The sequence below is a fragment of the Ceratotherium simum genome, chromosome 29 (assembly GCF_057802395.1).
Source record: "Ceratotherium simum simum isolate JZ-2026a chromosome 29, ASM5780239v1, whole genome shotgun sequence".
Classification (NCBI taxonomy): Eukaryota; Metazoa; Chordata; class Mammalia; order Perissodactyla; family Rhinocerotidae; genus Ceratotherium; species Ceratotherium simum.
The window spans coordinates 25969225-25988566 of NC_141928.1; the positions used below are offsets into that span (position 1 = coordinate 25969225).

At 51.5% G+C, this 19342-nt stretch overlaps 1 protein-coding gene across 6 annotated transcripts in view; it reads left to right on the plus strand.

The window, feature by feature from the left end:
- Positions 1–9285: 9285 nt before the first annotated feature.
- The window catches only part of EPB41L4B (erythrocyte membrane protein band 4.1 like 4B), a 137384-nt gene continuing 127327 nt past the window's right edge, over positions 9286–19342 (plus strand). For 5 of the 6 annotated variants that reach the window (XM_087419336.1, XM_087419338.1, XM_087419339.1 and 2 more), the window contains exon 1: positions 9286–10127. In XM_087419336.1, the coding sequence (XP_087275462.1) occupies positions 9822–10127 (306 nt within the window). In that variant the 5' untranslated portion in view covers positions 9286–9821. The remainder of the gene's footprint in view (positions 10128–19342) is intronic. The other variant, XM_087419341.1, reaches the window with a different exon arrangement.

The following is a 19342-nucleotide window of genomic DNA, read 5'->3' on the forward strand; positions in this document are numbered from 1 at the left end:
TTCTCTCCCTCTTTCTCTTTCTTCTCTCCTCTCTCCCAGTCCCAGTATGGTCCCTGCCAATGCCCAGGCCCAAGGCCTGGGGCCCCTTTCCTCCTCTGGGCCCTCTGCCAGGCCAGCCAGGCTCTGACCCAGAAAGTCTCTATTTTTTTAATGGATATAAAATTATTGATAATTACAGGAACAGAGAGGCTAATAATAACAATTCACATTTATTGCGTACTTACCAGACATAGTTGACATACTTCCTGTTATTTATTTCTCACAACAGACCTGTGAGGTCGATACTATTATTATGCCCTGTTAACAGATGTGAAACAAAGGCGTGAGGGCTCAAATTCCAGGCCCAAGGTCACAGCAAGTGAGCGGCACAGCCAGGATTCAAATGCCACCTCCTAACACTGCTGCTGGACTACACTGTCGATGCCCACTCTCGCTTGGTGACCCTGGCCGTTTAGTGAATATCTATGTGTGCCACCCAGTGCGCGTGTGCATGTGTGTGTGTGTAAGAGAGAGAAAGAGAGCGTGAATGAGCACACCACCAGGACACAAAGGCCCTGGGAGAAGAAGTGACTTAACTAAGGTCAGGGGGTCGTAGGCAGGGGTAGAATTATGTGTCAAAGTTAGTTTTTCAAACCCTGGACTTTCTAGAATCGTGGGCATTGGCCCATCTGCAGAGGTGGGGGAGCAGGTTAGGGGCAGATAGCCAACAACTGAGGTAACTCGTAATGAAGGTGTTGTTTTTTTCATGGATGTATAGTTGACATACAATATTATATTAGTTTCAGGTGTACAACATAGTGATTCAACATTCATGTACATTATGAAATGATCACTGTGTCAAGTCTAGTAATGAAAGTTCTTGAACACACACCCAGGACCACTCACCAGGTGCCCTCCCCCTTTCTCAGGCTGGCTCTGCTCTCTACCTCTGGCCTCCCAGCCCCTCTTGGCTGGACTCACTGATACTGCAGCTCTGAAGCAATTCCTCCAACTAGGCCTGCATGGGGCAGGGCAAGAAGAGGTAAACAAGACATGCTCCGTCTTCAAGGAGCGATCAATCTGGGAAGGAAAGGGACTCACCAGCCAGAAACCTAGGACCTCAGACACCTGCCTCCCTTGCCCCCCGCAGCCCATCCATCACCACATCACATTGGGTTTACCTCCTTACGACCTCTCAATTTTATCCATTTTTTTTCCACTCTAGACCAAGCTGCCATCATCTGTAACTGCTAAGGACTGATAGCTCTTAGCACAGAGACGCTGCCCAGTTTATGTGACAGAGAAAGATGCATGTGCATATAGTACTGTAGGAGGACAAAGAAGGGAAACAACCAGGTCTATCTAGAGAGGGTCAGAAAGGGCTTTAGAGAGGGGCCAATCTGGGGTTCTGAAGGATGAACAAGAGTTTGCAGGTGGGAAGGTGGGAAAACATATTTGAGGGGGATCAGAATTGCATATAAAGGCTTGAAGTGTGCCTTAGGGTGTCTGAAGAATGGCAATAATTTAGAATTCAGGATGCGGGGTGAAGTGACAGTGGGGCTTCAGCAGCAGGCAGGGCCAGATCAAAAAGGCCTTTTCCCTGCAGATAATGGGGAGCCACTGAAAGACAAGGCCTCCGAGAGTGAGGGTGAGCTCTGTTTAACATTTGTTCAGTCTTCCCAGCAAATAAATACAGGCTGGCTAAAAATCTTTATGTGGAATTTATCCAGATATGAAACATGGATGGTCCACACCCCCTTTCAGACTCTTGGAACTCTGTCATTTTTACCAGTGTCCCTTGCCATCAGCCCTGCTGAAAGATTATAAACAGGGGAAGACTTGGCCCATTTCCTTTTCAGAATAGTCGCTCTAGGGGCTAGGTGAGGAATGGACTGGAGAGGGAGAGACTGCAAGAGAGGCTGATGCAGTGGTCCAGGGGTCAGGCAGCGGATGCGGAAAAATTGAGGTTAGGGGGATATAGATGTCGAGGGATGAGGGAGAAGGAGGACCAGAAGTTTCTAGCTGAGACTGCTATAATTGGCAGAGAAAGGTCCAACCCACCTCCTCACACCAGGAAAGTCTCCTTGCCACTTCTCCGCTTTCCGCCTTAAGAAGACGGAATACTAATCTGATTGGTCAGATTCCAGGGGGACGGTTAGGTCACGCTTATTTGTGTGTGGGGTCACTAAGCATAAGAAAAAATGACACACAAGAATGTGACTCTCTCTTCCTTTCACCCACGACTAAGTACACACTGCCTTTGCGTCTCTAGTCAGCTACTGACCAGAAGGAGGAAACATCCCCAAAACAAAGGGGGCCTTAGGGAGAGGGGAGGCCCTCCTAGGCCTTCAGGCTGGGCCCTGGGCTCCAGCCCAGCTTTATCTGAGAGCCCTGGGCGCTGGGCAGGTCCAGCAAGAACAAAGCCACGCTTGTGTCCCCTGCTACTGCCCTGGGTGCCTGTTTCCCTTGGGAATCTCTTGGCAGTGTGGGGAGCGGCAGGGCAGGGCAGGCCTGCAGTGGCTCCCATCTTAACCTCGTCAAAACCCCTGCCTTTCATTCTAACAGCTTAATCGAAAGGGAGAAAAAGGCTAGGGAAGAGGGAGATGACCGGATGAAGGAGAGGGCAGAGTCTTGAAGGTCAGAAACTGGCTCTGGGAGTAAAGAAGACCAGGGGCCCCCTCCCAGTGAGTCAGTGCGGGTGGGAGCTGGCGGGGCCCCAGGGAAGGGCCGGATTTCAGTTTGGAGAGGTCAGCGGGGGTGGGGGGGAGGAGGCAGCCAAATAGCTATGGGATCCGGGGGTTCCAATCCCAGCGCGCTGCTGACCAGCTATGTAACCTGTCCCACAACTTCTCTGAGCCCCAGGTGCCTCAGCTATCAAGTGGGCATAAGAGCACCTCACAGCCAGGGTTGTCACGCAGAGTAATTAAATGCGGTCATGTCTGTGACAGCACTCAATAAACCATAAGCCCCTACACAGCGTAAAGAAGTGCTATCCTTTGTATTATTCCCTTGGGAAGAAAAAGCAGGGTGCCTCTGATGAGCATTTGTCAATTCTCAGCCCCACGCAGCTTCTCTCTGCCCAGCCTTCCCTCCAGCTTCAGAAAATGCCATCTACTCCTTCTCCCTAAACACCTTCTATGTGTTTGTTCTCTGATGCTCCCTCATCCCTTAGGTCTCTCCCTCTCCACAGGCTTCTTCCTTTTTTTCTCCTAATATACGTATTGGCCTCCCCAGTATTAAAATAAGAACCATAGCCCCCCAAAATTTGGTTTGGTCCCCTTGCCCCTTCTAGCTACTGTCCTATTCCCTCCACCTTCCAGCCTTACATTTTTACAGGATTTTGGAGTTTATAAAGCTTTTTTACTTTCTTCTTTTTGGTGAGGAAGATTAGCCCTGAGCTAACACGTGTGCCCATCTTCCTCTATTTTATATGTGGGATGCCTCCACAGCATGGCTTGATGAGCAGTGCATAGGTCAGCGCCTGGGATCCAAACCTGCAACCCCTGGGCCACTGAAGCAGAGCATGCAAACTTAACCACTATGCCACCGGGCTGGCCCCAAGCTTTTTTTTCTTTTTTTGCATCAGTTCTCTCTTTCGTTGTATCATTAATATTATAACAAAACTTTGAGGTTAGTAGTACTCGCCCATTTTACAGATGAGAAAAGTGATTCACAGGCTAGAATTCAGCAGGAATCCCATGTTCTTTCTCAGATACCTCACTGCCTCCCTTGGATGCTAAGCTTTGAAAATGAGTAGTTTGCATCTAACATCTCTACTTCCCTGCCTCCATATTCTCTTAAACCCATATAACCCATTCATGGCTTCCACCATTGTACTCTCCTCAAGGTCACCAGGGCCACTAGCTCCTTCCCAACTGCCCACTTCAGAGGCCCCTTATAGACTTCATTTCTATTAAACCTTCACTGGCACACATCTGACTCTACCCACTACTTTCTCTTTCTTCAAATTTACTCTTTTCTTGGCTTGAACTAGGACTTGAAGTCTACAACAGAGAGGGAGGTGATAGGGAGGGTGCCTTTTCTGTCTGCGGTTGCTGCACATACCTTGGTTGTGCAACGTTAACCCAGAGTCACAGGACCCTTGCTTTGGAATGCTGCTTCCACAGCGTGTTCTGCGTTGTGTCAGGATTTCAAAAGCGCATTCCACCACCACCACCAGCCCAGCTGCCAAGGGCTTTCCCTGACAGAACAATTTACCTTGCTTTTGACCAACTTGGCAGAAGACGGGTTTTTGATTTGGTGGCAAATAGGATCAGAGCTGTCACATCTTGTGACTTGGCCAGGCATGTGAAGGTTAATGTCAGCAGTCTGGAACAGAGCAAAAGGGGTCACTACTTGGAATTAGACTCTTCTAATAGGAGTGGAGCAGAGGCTAGGGAGATGAACCCAGCTGCAGGTGACGGGGTGGGGCTGATGTCTAGTCTTCCATTGTCCAGTATGGTGGCCATTAGTCATATGTGGCTATTTAAATTTAAATTACAATGAAATAAAATTAAATATTTAGTTGCACTAGCTACCTTGCAAGTGCTCAGTAGTCATGTGTGGCTAGTGGCTGCCGTATTGGATAGTGCAGGTATAGAATGTTTCCATCATTGCAGAAAATTCCATTGGACAGCACTGATTTTAGTCCATTGACTAGAAAAGAACAAAAAGTAAGCAGTTGGCTAAGAGAGAGTAAGAGACAGGCAAGCTCACCAGAGACGTCCAGTGAGAGGGGGCTCAGCATGGGCAACCCAAGGATGAACAACACTGGAGATGTGGGCAGGGAGGCAGTAGCGTAGGCAGGCACCATAAAAACGCCCCCCTTCCTCTCTCTGTGTGCATCTCCAGCATGAATATAAGGGTCATGTCATCAGAGCCAATTGTGTTTCCCCAAAGTGGGATCCTCAGATAGGAAACCTGTGCTAGGGCTGGCATTAGGGAGGTGGGGGACACGCCTGTTTCCCTCCAGATATTGATCTCTTGAGTTTAGACAGAGGGCTGGCTGGTGGATGTTTGGAATGAAGATCCAGGGATCAGATGTTGAGGAGGAAGTCAGAACTATGATCTGGAGCAGAGGGAAAGGATTAGCTAAAAATATAAATTTGGAACTCAGTTGTAGTCACTAAAAAGTCCTTTCTTCATTGCCACTTCTGGATCTAAAGGCTTAGATGACGTATTAACTCTCCATTTATTTCTGTACAATTCAGTAATGAGCATTGCCTTGCTAATTATTTGCTTGGAGATGAATTCTTTAAAGAATGACAAAGCGAGTGCCTATTCAAAATAATGCTTATGCTCTGTGCTTCAGGAAAGAGGACAAATGAAGGAAAGATCTGAGACCTGGAAAATCTTTATTCTAATCTGAATCACTCCTTAAATTGTAAATTCCAGACGGTAGGTCTAGCTTCAGGCATGGCTGGATCCAGGTAGTCAAAATCAAATTGTCATCAGAACTCTATGTCTCTCCATCTCTTGGCTCTGCTTCTCTTGGTGTGGGTGTCATCCTCAGGCTTTCTCCATTTGGTGTCAAGGTGGGCCCACAGCAAGTAGTTCCAGGCTTAGGCACTGCTGGTTCATCAATCCCAGTGGCAGGAAATTTCCTCTCCCAATAATTTCAGCAAGAGTTCCCATTCTTGAGCCAGCAACAGGTCTCTAGGAAATGCAATGCTCTGATCGGCCAGGGCTGATCACGTGCCAACACCTGAGGCAGGGGGTGGGGTCAGCTTTACCTAGACCACTAGCCCTCTGAGTGCGGGTGAAGAAGTTCTGCAAAGTAACCCAAAGAGGAAAATGGATGCTAGGCTGGCAGTGACCACAGCTGCCCTCCACAGGTTTTAATTAATGATAGCTATTATTATTGTGAAACGATGGCAGAAAGATTGAGCCAACATTTATTAAACACTTGGAAGGGCAAGGAAGGCTTTGTGGTACATAGTAAGGTCTCAATAAATGTTTATGGAAAGAAAAATTTACAAGGGAGCAAATAGGAACATACATTAAAGTGTAATCTTGTTCTATGTTGGTGGCGGGGGGGGGGAAGCAGCCTGATGGAATGAGGGCACAATTTTATTGAGTCTAGGAAATGAGCCAGGAAACAAAGGATGGGGACAAATGGCACATTTCTGAAAGGAGTTCCTTAGAGACAGGACTAAGGACTGTTTAATTAACGTGTAAAACTACTCTGGAGGAAGGGTGGGCACAAGGAACTCTCCCCGGTTTGTGATGACACAAAACTCCCGAGTGGTGATGGGAAGGAGGATGGGAAGTTCTCAGAAGCTGAGGAGGTGGGCAAAGAAGTGGCAGCTGAGCCTGAAAGAGGAGAAGGCAAGAAGGTGACTCTCGGGATCAAATTCCAAATGATGCTCGTGCAATTGAGCAAGTCAAGCTGCTGCTTATGACCAAGGAAAGGACCTGGAATTCGGTGTAGATTGTTTCTTGAGAACTTCAGCCCAAGAGAGTTCTAGACAGAAATGCAGGTGAAATACTGGGGGCTCCTAAAAGAGTGATGTATTGATAAACAGGATACGTGTGCAGTTCTGGTTCATTCGCGCGTGGCACAGAGGAGGTTCGAGAGAGGGCAATTAGAATTTTTTGAAGGGCTGGTTACAGAGCTCAGATGACAAGGATAAGGACTTTTAGGCCTGAAAGGAAAAGATTAAGAAAGAGCAGTCACTGAAATACCTAACACTGTGACAGTTGACAATGCCAACTGGCTCATCAAATGTTGAAATTCTGAGGTTGAAACTTGAGTGACATGAAATTTAATCAAAAGAAGGCCTGAGCCTCTGTTTCTCCTCTGTGTGGTAGAGAAAATAGTGCTGAAATCACTATTATGAGGAGGACTGAATGAGCTCCATTAGGGGACAGTACACAGTACTGTCAGTACTCTGTCCTGACACAGAGGAGGTAACAGGTAGAACTAAAGCCATCTGGAGTCCCCGTGGGATTCTCGATGACATGGTATTGTCAGTAGCACGTGGGATCTGGAGTCAGGAGACATGAGCATGACTCCAGCCTCCCCTCCAAACTTCATTTTCCCCATCTCTAAAAGATAATACCCCACAGGGCCCTTATGAAGATGAACTGAGATCCCGCATTCATTCAACAAGCATTTATTGAACGCCTTTGCAGACAGCAGGCTGGGTGCTGGGTGGGGATAGAATGATGAACAAGAAAAAGTCCTGTCCTCATGGAGCCTAAAGTCTAGTGGGAGAGAATGACAGTGGATAATCACAAACCTGAATGGTGCTTACTATGAGAGGGCTGGCACTACGAGAGTACCAAGAGGCTGTGAAAACTGCAATGCACCAAGCTAATATTACTTAAGACTGCACTTGAAGTAGCTTCCTATTGCTGTCGGAATAAACTACCACAGACTTAGTAGTTTAAAACAACACAAATGTATTATCATATAATTCTAGAGGTCAGAAGTCTGAGATGGATTTTAAAGGCTCAAATCAAAAGGTGCACTCCTTCTGGAATATCTAGGGGGATAATCTGTTCCTTACCTTTTCCAGCTTCTAGTGGCTGCCTGAATTCCTCGGCTCCTGGACACATCACTCTAACTTCTGCTGCCATTGTCACATCACCTTCTCTGACTCTGAACCTCCTGTCTCCCTCTCATAAGGAGCCTTGTGATTATATTGGACCCACCCAGATATTCCTGGATAAGCTCCCCACCTCAAATTCTGTAACGTAATCACATCGGCAAAGTCCCTTTTGCCATGTAAGGTAACATATTCACAGGTTCTGGGGACTGGCATGTGAACATCTTGGGGGGGAGCCGTTATTCAGTCTACCACAGCATTCCTGGGCTACATAGTAGGAAATGGGCTATCCTTAGAAACCAGTAAGTAGGTTGGGCTAGCTTTGAACACCAACTTGCTGATGGTATTCTATGAAGTTTAGCCTTGGGGGAGGGGAGCAGAGTGGTTGTCTGAAGGCTGATGGGAGACACCCCCTCAGAGTGCACCATCACAGGGTAGACCCCTGTAGAGTTATAAAGGGAACGCTAGGCAACAAGTGTTGGCTGCTGCCATTCAGGAGCTGTGAGACTTCGGGCAAGGATATGACTTCTCTAAGCCTCCAACTCCATCTCAGTCAATGCGGATAAACGGAACTACCTGGAAGGGCTGGAGTGAGAATTAACTAAAATATCATCCATGAAATCACCTAAGACAGTGCCTGATCCTCAGTAAATGTCTATGTCGGAATGCCTCCTGAATTCAACCCTCCCTCTTTCTCTGTCTCTTCTGCTGTGGCCACTGCCTTTGTCCAGGCCTCTCAGAAACCTTCATTGCTTGCAATCGTGCCACATGCCTCAGCCTGGCAGTAGAGGTAGCCGTTAGGAGCAACAGCTTTGAAGCCCAGCAAATGAGCGTATTAACCGTGGAATCTGGGGCAAGTCTCTTAAAACTCCCTAAGCTTCAATTTCCTCCTCTGTGCAATGGGGATAAGAATGTCTGTAGAACCAGGCTGTTGCAAGGATTAAGTGAGATGAGGAAATGAGAGGGTTTAGCACAGTGTCAGGCACAAAAAATAGTGTTATTTTTCCCAAGAGGCCTGATCTCCTTTCAGCCTGGTCTTCTTCCACATTCCACACTCAGCAATACTGGAAAACCCACTTCTCCCCGAGGGGCATTGTTTATAAACACTTCCCTCTGCCTCCGATATTCTCAGTGTGTCCTGTACTAGTCATTTTCGGGCCTCAGTTCTACTCTGCTTTCCAGTAACTTCTTCAACCTTTACTAGCATTCTCAGCTATGGCTATTTATGCCTCTGTCTCAATGCTGGACACGAGTTCCTTAAGGAAAGGTGTTTTTCCGCGTAGTATGACGGAAAAGGACACCCACTCCGCCCCGGGCCTCCATCCTTATCTGGAATGAGTCCATCGGACTGGAATGGATGAAAGGGCCCTTCCAGCTCTGAGATCTTAAACTGACAAATTAATCAAGTAGCAGAGACCTTGTAGATTACCTAGTCCTCCCCTCTCCTCTTCCAGAAGGGGAAAATGAATGCCCGGTAGAACTTGCACTTAATACTACTCTCTCTCTGGCCTCCAGGTCAAGGCTTCCCGGAGGGCATGCAGCCCTGTTTTTCTAACAAGGCAAGGGGAGACTCTCGGGCGTCTCCAGGGCTCGGGGCGCCGGAAACACGTGTGTGCTCACCTACGTGTACACACGTGAGCACACCTACAGCAATAGGGGGCGCTCGGGCCGGCAGGGGGCAGCACAGACCCGGTTTGCAATTACCCGGCGCAGCCCCGAGGGAGGAGGGCGTGCTGCAGTCCCCGCGGCGGTGGTGGCGGCTGGAGGTGCAGCCTCCCAGGTGGGAGGCGGGGGCTGCCGGCGCAGGACCGGGCGTCTTGGGAGCGGGCGCTCGGCGGGGCCTCCTCGGCCCGGGCGCGGCGCGGCGAGTGGGAGCGAGCGCGCCGGGAGCACGCAGGCGCCCTGCTCCGGCTGGCCCTCGGCCGGCGCGCGGCGCGGGAGCCATCCGCAGCCCGGCCCCCGCGCTCCCCGCAGCTCCCGGCGGCCGGCCGTCGGGAGCGGCCCCCAGCAGCGAGCGCAGGCCGCCGGCCCGGGAGAGCGCGCGGCGGCGGCGGCGGCGGGACGGCCCCGGGGCCGCCCCGAGTGCGCCCTCCCGCCTGCGGCCACTCGCAGCCGGCGCGCCCCGCAGGCAGCCGGAGCGCGGCCTCGGCCTCAGCGGGAGCGAGCCCCGGGCCGCAGCCCGCGGGAGGCGGCGCGGGCGGCCGAGGGCACTGACGGCGTCGCGGGGCGCTCCCCGGCGGCGGCGCAGCGGCGGCGGCGCAGGAGGCGGAGGCAGGGGCGCCCCCAGCCAGGATGCTGCGGTTCCTGCGCCGGACCTTTGGCCGCCGCTCCATGCAGCGCTACGCGCGGGGCGCGGCAGGGCGCGGGGCCGCCGGGCTGGGGGACGAGCGCGACGGGGGGCCACGGGGGGGCCCGGCCGCCGCCGCCGCCTCTTCGACGCTGCCCGTCGCGCCCGGGGGCAGCGTGTTCCCGGCCGGCGGCGGGCCCCTGCTCACGGGCGGCGCGGCCGTGCACATCTCTGCCGCCGGCGCCGCCAAGGCCACCCTCTACTGCCGCGTCTTCCTGCTGGACGGGACCGAAGTGAGCGTGGACCTGCCGGTGAGTGACGGGGCCGGTCCGGGGCACTGCCATCCCGCGCCCCTTGGGGCAGCTCCCCCTCCCCCCAGTGATTCCTTCTGGGGCGCTCCCTTTGCACCTCTCTGGGGATCCCCTCCCCCTTCTCCTCCTGCGAGCACTCCTTAACCCTGCTTCCCTCTCGGGCCACCTGTCCCGCTCTTTTCTGGGGCGCCATCCCTGGCCCGCGCCCCCTCTTGGGCACAGTGCGCTGCCGGGTTGCGCCTTCTCTGGCTCCCGCCTTGTCCTTTGGGCCTCACTCCCTCCCCAGCACCCAGTCCCCTTGTCTTGAGCCCCCGCCCCCGGGATTCCCCTTCCGCCTCCCAGGTTCCAGCCGGGGACTTCACGGTGCTGGTTTATTAGAAAATCTCAAAGCGATGCGGGGCCGCCCCGGGGTAGCCCGCTTGCCCCCACAAACCCGCCACCAGGCCTCGTGAGGTGGCAGGGAGGGGAAGCCCCCTCGCCTGCTGCCGGGCAGGTGCCCCCGGCTTGGGAGGGAGTCAGGGGACCATTTCTGCTCTCTCCTGATCCCCTCTCGGTGCCTTCCCGCATCCCCATCCGCGAGATCCCCTCTGGCCCGCAGCCTCGCAGGGGGTTGGGCAGCTTGGGAGCTGACTCGAGAATCGGTTCTCTTGGACCCGGCCAACTTTGCTTCGGCAGAGCCCTCGCTGGGGCGCTGGGAGTCGGCCCCGGGGCGCCCACGGGGCCTGGCGCGCCGGACTTGCCCCCGGGCGACGTGCGTGGGTCTGCCAAGGTACCCCAGGCTAGCGGCGCCAGGGCCGAGTCCCGGGCCGCCCGCCCACAGGTGGTTGCACCCCGCCCCTCCGGCAGAGAGCTAGGCCGGCGCAGCTGTCCCCGCCAGGGCGTCCACCTACCAATGAGTTTTTCTAGCCGAGGGGGCCAGATCTCATCAAATCAAATCCGCACATTAATGGGGCGCCTACCGTGCACCCGGCGCTGCGGCAGACGGTGCCTTTGGGAATCTTTGGGTGTGACTGAGGACACAACAATGGTTGAGCTTTAGATGAATGTTACAGATCATCCCGAGGGTTTCAAGAGAAAAAAATAACACACCTGGAGTTGCAAAGAAAGCATTTAGGCCTTCCCGGGTGGGGGAAATTCTTTGGGCTTCTTGAGAGCTCTAGGAACATGTAAGGGTTTTAGATGGAGAAATCAGAGCCTGCTTGGCCTGGAGTTGAAACGCTTCCCTGTATAGGTTTAATTTTGAGATAGTTTCAGTTTATGGCAATTTGATTTCTGTGGCTCCTGGTGCTCTGCATATCGTTTCGTTGTGAGAATACCCTTTGGGGGCCTTTTTATTCATGGAAAAAGAGCCAACGTTCCGGTGCTTAGAGCTCTTGTCTTTAAAATAGCATTAAAATGTGACTGCTCCCCAAGATTGAGGCTCTCCAGCTTGTATTCAGCTGGGAGAGGAGGCCTGAAGAGCCTGGAGGAGTGGAGAGGTGAGCAGGCAGCTTCTGGAGTGGGCAGCTGGTGTGTGCAGAGGATGTGGCGTATTTTGCATCTCGGATCTGGGAGAGGAATGCTCTCCTTGGGAACTTTGACAGTGCTCCTTGCTGCTGGTTTTCTTGTCTGTTCCCCAGGGATGATTCGTTTATAAAACATATTGCTTCTGTCAGGTTTGTGCGACAGGTTTAAGTGGCATTTCTGGGATGAAAAATGCAAACTGAGTATAAGTGCATGCGTGGTGAATAGACCCACGCAGGTACACAGATGAACAGGTTGTGATGGGAATGGTGACTTATTACAGCTGGTGGAGGCTTTACTGAGTCAGGGGGAGGGGAATATTTGCATCCTAAAAGGTTTCTTCACTTGATAAAAGGCTACTTGACAAAAGAATTCACCAGGTTGTCTTATGATGGCAGATTTCATGGTGCTTTAAGATATGATTTAGTGAACCCTAAATTTTATTTATACAGACACACACACACACACGTATATACACGTTGTCCAAACGCAAATAAAAAGCAAATGCTCGCTTTTGTCATGTGAGCTCTCCAGGAGGAAAGATGAAGAATCACCAGTGAGCCCGGCTCATGGATTTAAAGATTTATTAGATACTAGAACTGCATCACGCAGTCTCCTACGCTAGTCTTCCCAGATCGGAGTTTTGGTTCCTGTAATTAATTCTCGGAGTTACTAGGTGAGCGCCAGGAGGCCAGCTCCTAATGGATTTGTAGCCCGCGTGCTCCTCCCTCAGCCCCATTCCACCAGACGCACATTTTATGCGCTCGTTTTTGGCGTTTGGCCCCACTTGTCATTATCCTTCTGCGTTTCTGGATTTTTACTGCTTCCTGGGATCTGGTGTGGCATTGCTGCATGGCGCACAGATAGGATTTACCTTTGACCACCATACCTCTAAGCTGGATTTTCTGTCTGCAGCCACTTCCGCAGGCACTCCGTGCACTGGCCAGGCTAACTATGGCTCCTTTGTCGTTAAAACCCTCTGGTGGTGTTAGCTGCAAGAATCCTTTGCTCAGCGTACTAAAAGTGGTTACGCATTGTCGTAAACCATTTTATTAGCCCGGGTTAGGATACTTGTGTTCTGAAATTGCCTCACACACAACACCACCCTCAGTGTGACCTTGCTGGGCACCTCAGTCTTCAGTCAACACTATTGGGCGTCTCCAGTGTGCCAGGCGCTGTGCTGTGGACACAAAGGTGAATGAGAGGTGGCCTTGGGGCTCTTGGGAAACACAGGTAGAAGCATGTCTTTTTATTCTGAGTGATGCTAAGTGATGACAGGCTCACCCAGACATTGCTGGGGGATGGACGGGCTGGGGGAATTGGGAGGACTCCCTGGAGATTTTGACACTTGAGATTATAGGATCTCAAATCCAGGGTCCCTTGTGCATTTTTCAAATACCTATTGTGTTAGGTCCACGTCTTGGCCAAGCCACGGCCCAATTGTTATATATAATAAAGGAAGAAACAACTGTAATTGTCTTCTCCAGCAATCCTCCTCTGACAGGGCCTGGAGCCCTGTCTTGTCTGGTGGTGGGCTGTGCTCCTCGCACGCCTGTGTCTTAACCTTTGCTGTGGATAGTCAGTGATTTCTCAATCTTTGATAAAATGTGGATGAAAGGATCTTTTAAAAATCCCGTCTATAACACTTGGCGTACAGTGGGCTTGCTGTACACACCCAGCTTCCAGGGGAGTCCTCATCCACCCTCCCAACCAGAGTGCCACTCAGAGCCACTCCTCTTCAGACAACCTGGCCCTGCCTTGGGAGGGGCCTCCCTCTCAGTAGCCCAGCCCTGCCCGGCCCAGCCCTCAGGTGTGGTCTGATCAGAGCAGGGCAGGACTCCCTGGGCCTGCCCTAGACACTTGCCTTCTATTAATGCAGCTGAAGATGCCATTAGTGTGCTTGGCAGCGGCACCCTCTGTTGACTCATGTTAGCTCTCTGTTGACTAAATCCCTGGCATCGCTTTTGCTCGTGCGGCTGTTGCTCAGCCCCGTCTCCCCCCTCCCCTGCGTGCACAGTCTTCCAGCAGCTCTCTGTGGAAAGCTGTTAGGATGTGGGGCTGGCTGGTTAGCGCTCCCGCCATGCCTTGGAGGGCACAGCTTGCTGGCCAGAATTGCATTTGGCGTAGCTGCTCTCCCTGTCTCTGGAACTCAGCATTGACTCATTGTGGTGCAAACATGGCGAGTTTCAGGGTTCAGCGATCCACGTCATTGAGTCTTGCAGGCCGGCTGTGCTGCCTTGGGCAACTTAAGCTCTCTGAGCCTCGATTTTCTGGTCTTTAAAATGGAGATGTTGGGAGGATTACATCTCAAGAAGGATATAAAAAGCCTCAGTAAACAGCAGGGGAATGAGGGGCTGCTGGTAGGTTGTAATCTTACACACAGCTCATGCCTCCTCTTTGGCCTATGGAAAGGGTTTGGAAAAATTTCTAGAAGTGAACGTTAAAAAAAAAAAACAAAGCTGTGCCAGGAAGGTAAACATTGCTCGGCTCTCCTTTAGTGGAAATTGGAAGTTGGATGGAGTATGAGAGATGCTTTTTAAAAGTTTCACTTTGAAAGAGAAAGGAATCCCCACCCTCACCCCCAAGTAAACAGAAAAATGCACCTTCTTAGAACTTTAGGACTGGAACCTCTGATCCAACAGAACATAACGTGATACAACATATACCTTATTTTGGAGTTGAAAGGGACCTTAGCACATATGCCACCCATTGTATATATGGGAAACTGAGGCCTGTGGATGTGCGGTGACTTCCCTTTAGTCACTCAGTGGAGAGCTGGAATGGGCTACTTTGGGAACCCTGATTGTCTAGTCTTTGGCGGTGAGTGTAGGATCAGCTGTAGGAAGGAAGACTGACCCCTAGTCCTGATGCGGGACCATGGAAGGGGGTCGGATGTGTTCCTGGCAGTTGGAAGTAGGACACATTTCTCCAAACAATGGGAAACTCCAGCAAAAGGGTTCTCTAACTTCAGTGTACACAAAGTTCATCTGGGATTTTTTTTTTCCTCTGGTGAAAATCCCAGAGCCCACCCCCAGAATTTCTGATTCTCGGGAAGTTCAGGAAACTGGACTTTTAACAAATACCCCAGGTGATTCTGATGAAGGTGGTCCCTTCACACCCTTTGGAAAACACTGGCTCTAGACCTGTGAGAACAGAGGGCAGCCACACTTTGCATTAAAAACTGCTATAGGCAGTGGGGGGGCACTGGCTGTCTTTGAGCTGGGGGTTGACTGTATCACCCCTGAGATTTAGGGAGGCCATTTTTGCCACAGTGGAGTGGAGGCTGGGCCAGAGGAGGGACTTGAGACCAGTTATGCTGATGCAGTAGTCCAGGTGAGGACCTGGCTAGGAAGGCCTGCTGGGAGAAGGGGGCAGAGTGCCGCACGGGTCCCAGGTGGAGTCAGTGGAGTGTGGGGGAGGGGAAGGTGGAGGCGTAGTGGTGTCCACCTTGGAGGGCAGGGGTCTCTTCACCCTGAGTTGTGGGAAGAAATGGGAGGTAGGAGAAGGCAGCTGGTCGTTTCCACCCTTTCCCAAGGTTCTGGCTGCCATGCGCACCTTGCCTTACCGGGGGCCTCTGGGTGGGTTGCTTTTTCCCACCCCTGAGGGAAAGTATTGGCTCAAGGTGGCCCTCCAGTGCTTACACTCCCCTCCCAGACTGTGAATGAGACCACGCGAGGCTCGAGGCTCAGATACCCGTGTGGGTCATGTGGGTCGTGAATTTGTGTATTTTTTTAAATACTTTGTTTTAAAAGGAGGTTGGTGTGGGGGCGAGAGAGGTGGATGGTGAACACCCTTCCGAAGTGGGATATAGGCGTGATCTCTTACTCCAGTTTCACACTTGCTGGATTGTCAGTGTTAATATTGGGGTGGGGTGGGGGGGTCTGCCAGCCCCTCCAGTGCCAGTAGCATGACCCTACACTGGTCCAGGGCTGAACAAATATTAACTTGCTAAGCACTTTCACGTGCATAATCTCATTGACTTCTGTCCCAGCGCACCGCTGTGGATGCAGGCACAGGTCTGTTTAATTTTGAAATAGCAAAAGGTCAGTTGCAGGGGGGAGGGTAGAACTTGCCCTTAAATTCTTGCATAGGGACTTAGAAAAAAATCCACTCGGTAACCACAGAAATCCTCCGCCCACGATTTGTCCCCAAAACACGTGTTCCATCCCTCTCCACTGCCTGACTGCCTCTGCCCAGCCTTCTCCACTCTGCCTGGAGTGTTCTCTTCTGCAGGAATCTGGTGCTGTCTGCACTCGGGGTACCTGCTCCGGCCCAGGGCACCTGCCTGCGGGCAGGGCCAGCTGCTCATTCATCTTGGTGTTTCTTTCGGATTGGCATGTGCTTTCATTTCACATTAGGACATGTTTAAAGCAGAACGATTACAGGGGCTGGCCTGGTGGCGTAGCAGTTAAGTTTGCGTGCTCGGCTTCTGCGGCCCGGGGTTCGCGGGTTCGGATCCCAGGTGCAGACCGATGCAGTGCTTATCAAGCCATGCTGTGGCAGCGTCCCATATAGAGTAGAGAAAGATGGGCACGGATGTTAGCCCAGGGCTAATCTTCCTCAGCAGAAAAGAGGAGGTTTGGCAACAGATGTTAGCTCAGGGCTAATCTTCCTCAAAAAAAAAAAAAAGGAACAATTACAAAATACAGAGAAGCGAGAGAAAACATCATCTAAAATCTCAGTGGAGATAACCACTGTTAAAATTGTAGTGTATCCATCTGTAGTTTTTGTGGGTTTTTTAGATATAAATATGTATTTAAAATGGGGAATTCATATGGGTTGATGCAAGTCTCTCTTCCTACACCTTCAGCACAATTGAATAGGGACCCTTTAGGGTGGGGCCCTTGCCCCCCCTGACATTTTCTGGGCCCCTTAGCTGAGGTGGGGAGCCTCCTGTGGCCTGCTGAGCTGTGTGCTGCCTACTGTCCCTGCTGGGTGAGAGGCAAGCTCCTCATCCTCCCAGCCCCTCCCCCCATCACCTCTGCTTTCTGGCAGGTTAGAGGTCCTGCTGATGTGGCCACAGATGTGGCCACAGCCCTTGCATCTGAGGGCTTGTGTTCTGAACACCTACTTTGGGGCAGTCGCCACCCTCTCACCTGCCCAGGGATGCCGATGCTCTGCTACCAGCCACAGCTGATCTGGCAGAGGTGGGCTGGGGGGGGCTGGGGGGGGCTTGTGGCCTCCCAGGTATGTCCCGTCTGCCCTGGTCCTCCTAACCTCACTCCTGCAGCCTCTTTGGCTTGTCTCTAGAGCTAAATGTGTCTCACTAGTCCCACTTGATTTTAATTTCAGGTTTATTTTTTTCCAAAATGTTTTTGTTGGCCCACTTTTTTTTCTTCAGTCAGCACAGGATTATTGGGCACTTACACTGCATTAAGCATTGGGGAGGGAGGTGGGGGGGTGAGATAGTTCCAGTCTAGAAGGGGAGGCAGTGTAAATAGATAACGCGTCACCCCACATGAGGTAGTGCAGGGAGTGATCAACAGAACTGGGGGTTGGAGGTGGAGAAGGTTTGATGCCCACAGTGACATGGAGCTGTCCCACAGGATGCATAGGAGTTCAGCTGTAGATTTGGTTGGAAGGGGTTGGGCAGAGGAAGCAACAGGTGCAAATGCACGGAGGATGGGAGCCAGAAGACCCCACTTCCTGGGCTTGGGCTCCTTGGAGTAGGGGAGGATTCTGCATCTTAAAGGGGTGAGGAACCTGTGAGGCGCAGATGAGTGTCTCAAGCTAATGAGAGCTGAGATTTACTGTGCATTTGCTGTGCAATTGTCTTGTTGAATCCTCAGAAAACTCTGGTGGTGGTTACTGTTGTAATTCCTGGTTTGTAGAGGGGAGAAAGGGACGTAGCAGACAGGTTAAGAAACTTGCTCATGTCACATGGCTAGTAAGGGTAGACTCGAGCTTCAAGCCCAGTCTGGCCGGAGATTTGTGGTCTGGCCAGGTCCTCCGACAGCAAGACTGGACATGGGAGGGCAGGGTGGTGGGTTCTGAGCCTGCCCCAGAAGTCCCGAGGTGGATGGGGACCCCTGAGCCTCAAAAGAGTGTCCTCCTTTGCAGGCCATGTGGGATTTCCAGAGATTGGATTTACATCTTCAGTCACACTCATTGAATGTAGTTTTGCCCGGAGTGCATTCTGGTTTGATGGCCATAATTCTTCAACACTGGGCTCAGAAGTAGGCTACGTTTTTTAAAAGTGCTTAATAGAACAATCTTCAAATTATCACAGAGAAAAGCATTTTTCATATTCCCATCCTGCTGCATAGCAACTGGTTGGTTTTATTTCCGTCTTTGTGCTTTTGTATATGTGTTTATGAGCTTGGCGTGTATCCTTTTTTTTAAAATTTTTTCCTCCCATCCAAGGCTTCCTGACACACTTCTCACAGTTTGGTGCCCTCTTTTGTGCTTATTCTGGATTACTTAAATTCACCCATCGGTGTGTGTGTGTGTGTGTGTGTGTGTGTGTGTGTGTAAGTGAATAATGCCTGTCTCTTGGAGTTGGAGGTTGATGTGCCAAGCACCTGGTGTCTTGCCTGGTAGGCAGCCCTACCCCCTAGGCCAGCAGAATCTGTGTTTCTTTCCTTAATTGCCACCGTCTGGTGTCTTGCCTGGTAGGCAGCCCTATCCCCTAGGCCAGCAGAATCTGTGTTACTTTCCTTAATTGCCACGGTCTGGGAAGGGATTATTATCCTCTTTACGCATGGTCTCAGGGAGTGGGTGGTCTTGGGCCCCTCAGCTAGTAAGTGTGGTAGAGCCAGAAGGGAATGTACGTTTCCTGACTCGTCTTCCAGTGCTCTTCCCCCAGCCCATGCCGGACACTCCCAGCCTGCCTGTTTCAAATGGGTGCTCTCAGGAGCTCCCTGGGAAAATCAGAATCCTTTGTGATTCGACAGGTCAGGATTTCATGCGATAAAACCCCCTCTCTCTCTTGAACCACTTTGCCTTTCAGCATCTCTGGCATTTGGGTTCTGTCTACCATTTCTCAGCATTTTGTGCAGGTTCTTTCTCCTCAAAGTCATGGCTGGCCGAGGGCTCAGCATTTCCTTCTTAGAGTTAGGACTGGAAGATGATCTCCCTAGGGTCCTGTGCCACCCATGGGATCATGCGGGCCTTCCTCATTCCCTAGCACTGAGCCCGTCCCAGAGGTGGATTGTCCACACTGCTGGTCCCCCCCCGCCCCCCGGAAGACGCAGACTGCCCGGTTCCACAGGTGCCTGTAGAGCTGGCATCCGTCAGCTCCGTGGTGCCCCCTCCGTGCCTGTTTTGTGATCTGAATGTTGTCCGTGTCCTCCCTTATGTCTGCTCGGGGGGGTTGAGGTGGGCCTGCTCACTTGCTCAGCTGCACCTACATTGCATTAGGGTTTTGTTATTGTAAAATGTAAGTAACATAAAATTTACCATTTTTAGGTGTACAGTTCAGAGGCATTAAGTACATTCGCACTGTTGTGCTGCCGTCACCACTGTCCATCTCCAGAACGTTTTCATCTTCCCAAATTGAAACCGTACCCATGAAACACTCCCCGTTCCGCCCTGCCTCCCCGCAGCCCCTGGTAACCACCATTCCACTTTCTGTCTCGATGAGTTTGGCGACTCCGGGTGCCTCAGATAAATGGAATCGCGCAGGATTTGTCCTTTTGTGTCTGGCTCCTTGCACTTAGCATAATGTCCTCCAGGTCCATCTATATTGTAGCCAGTGTCAGAACTTCATTCCT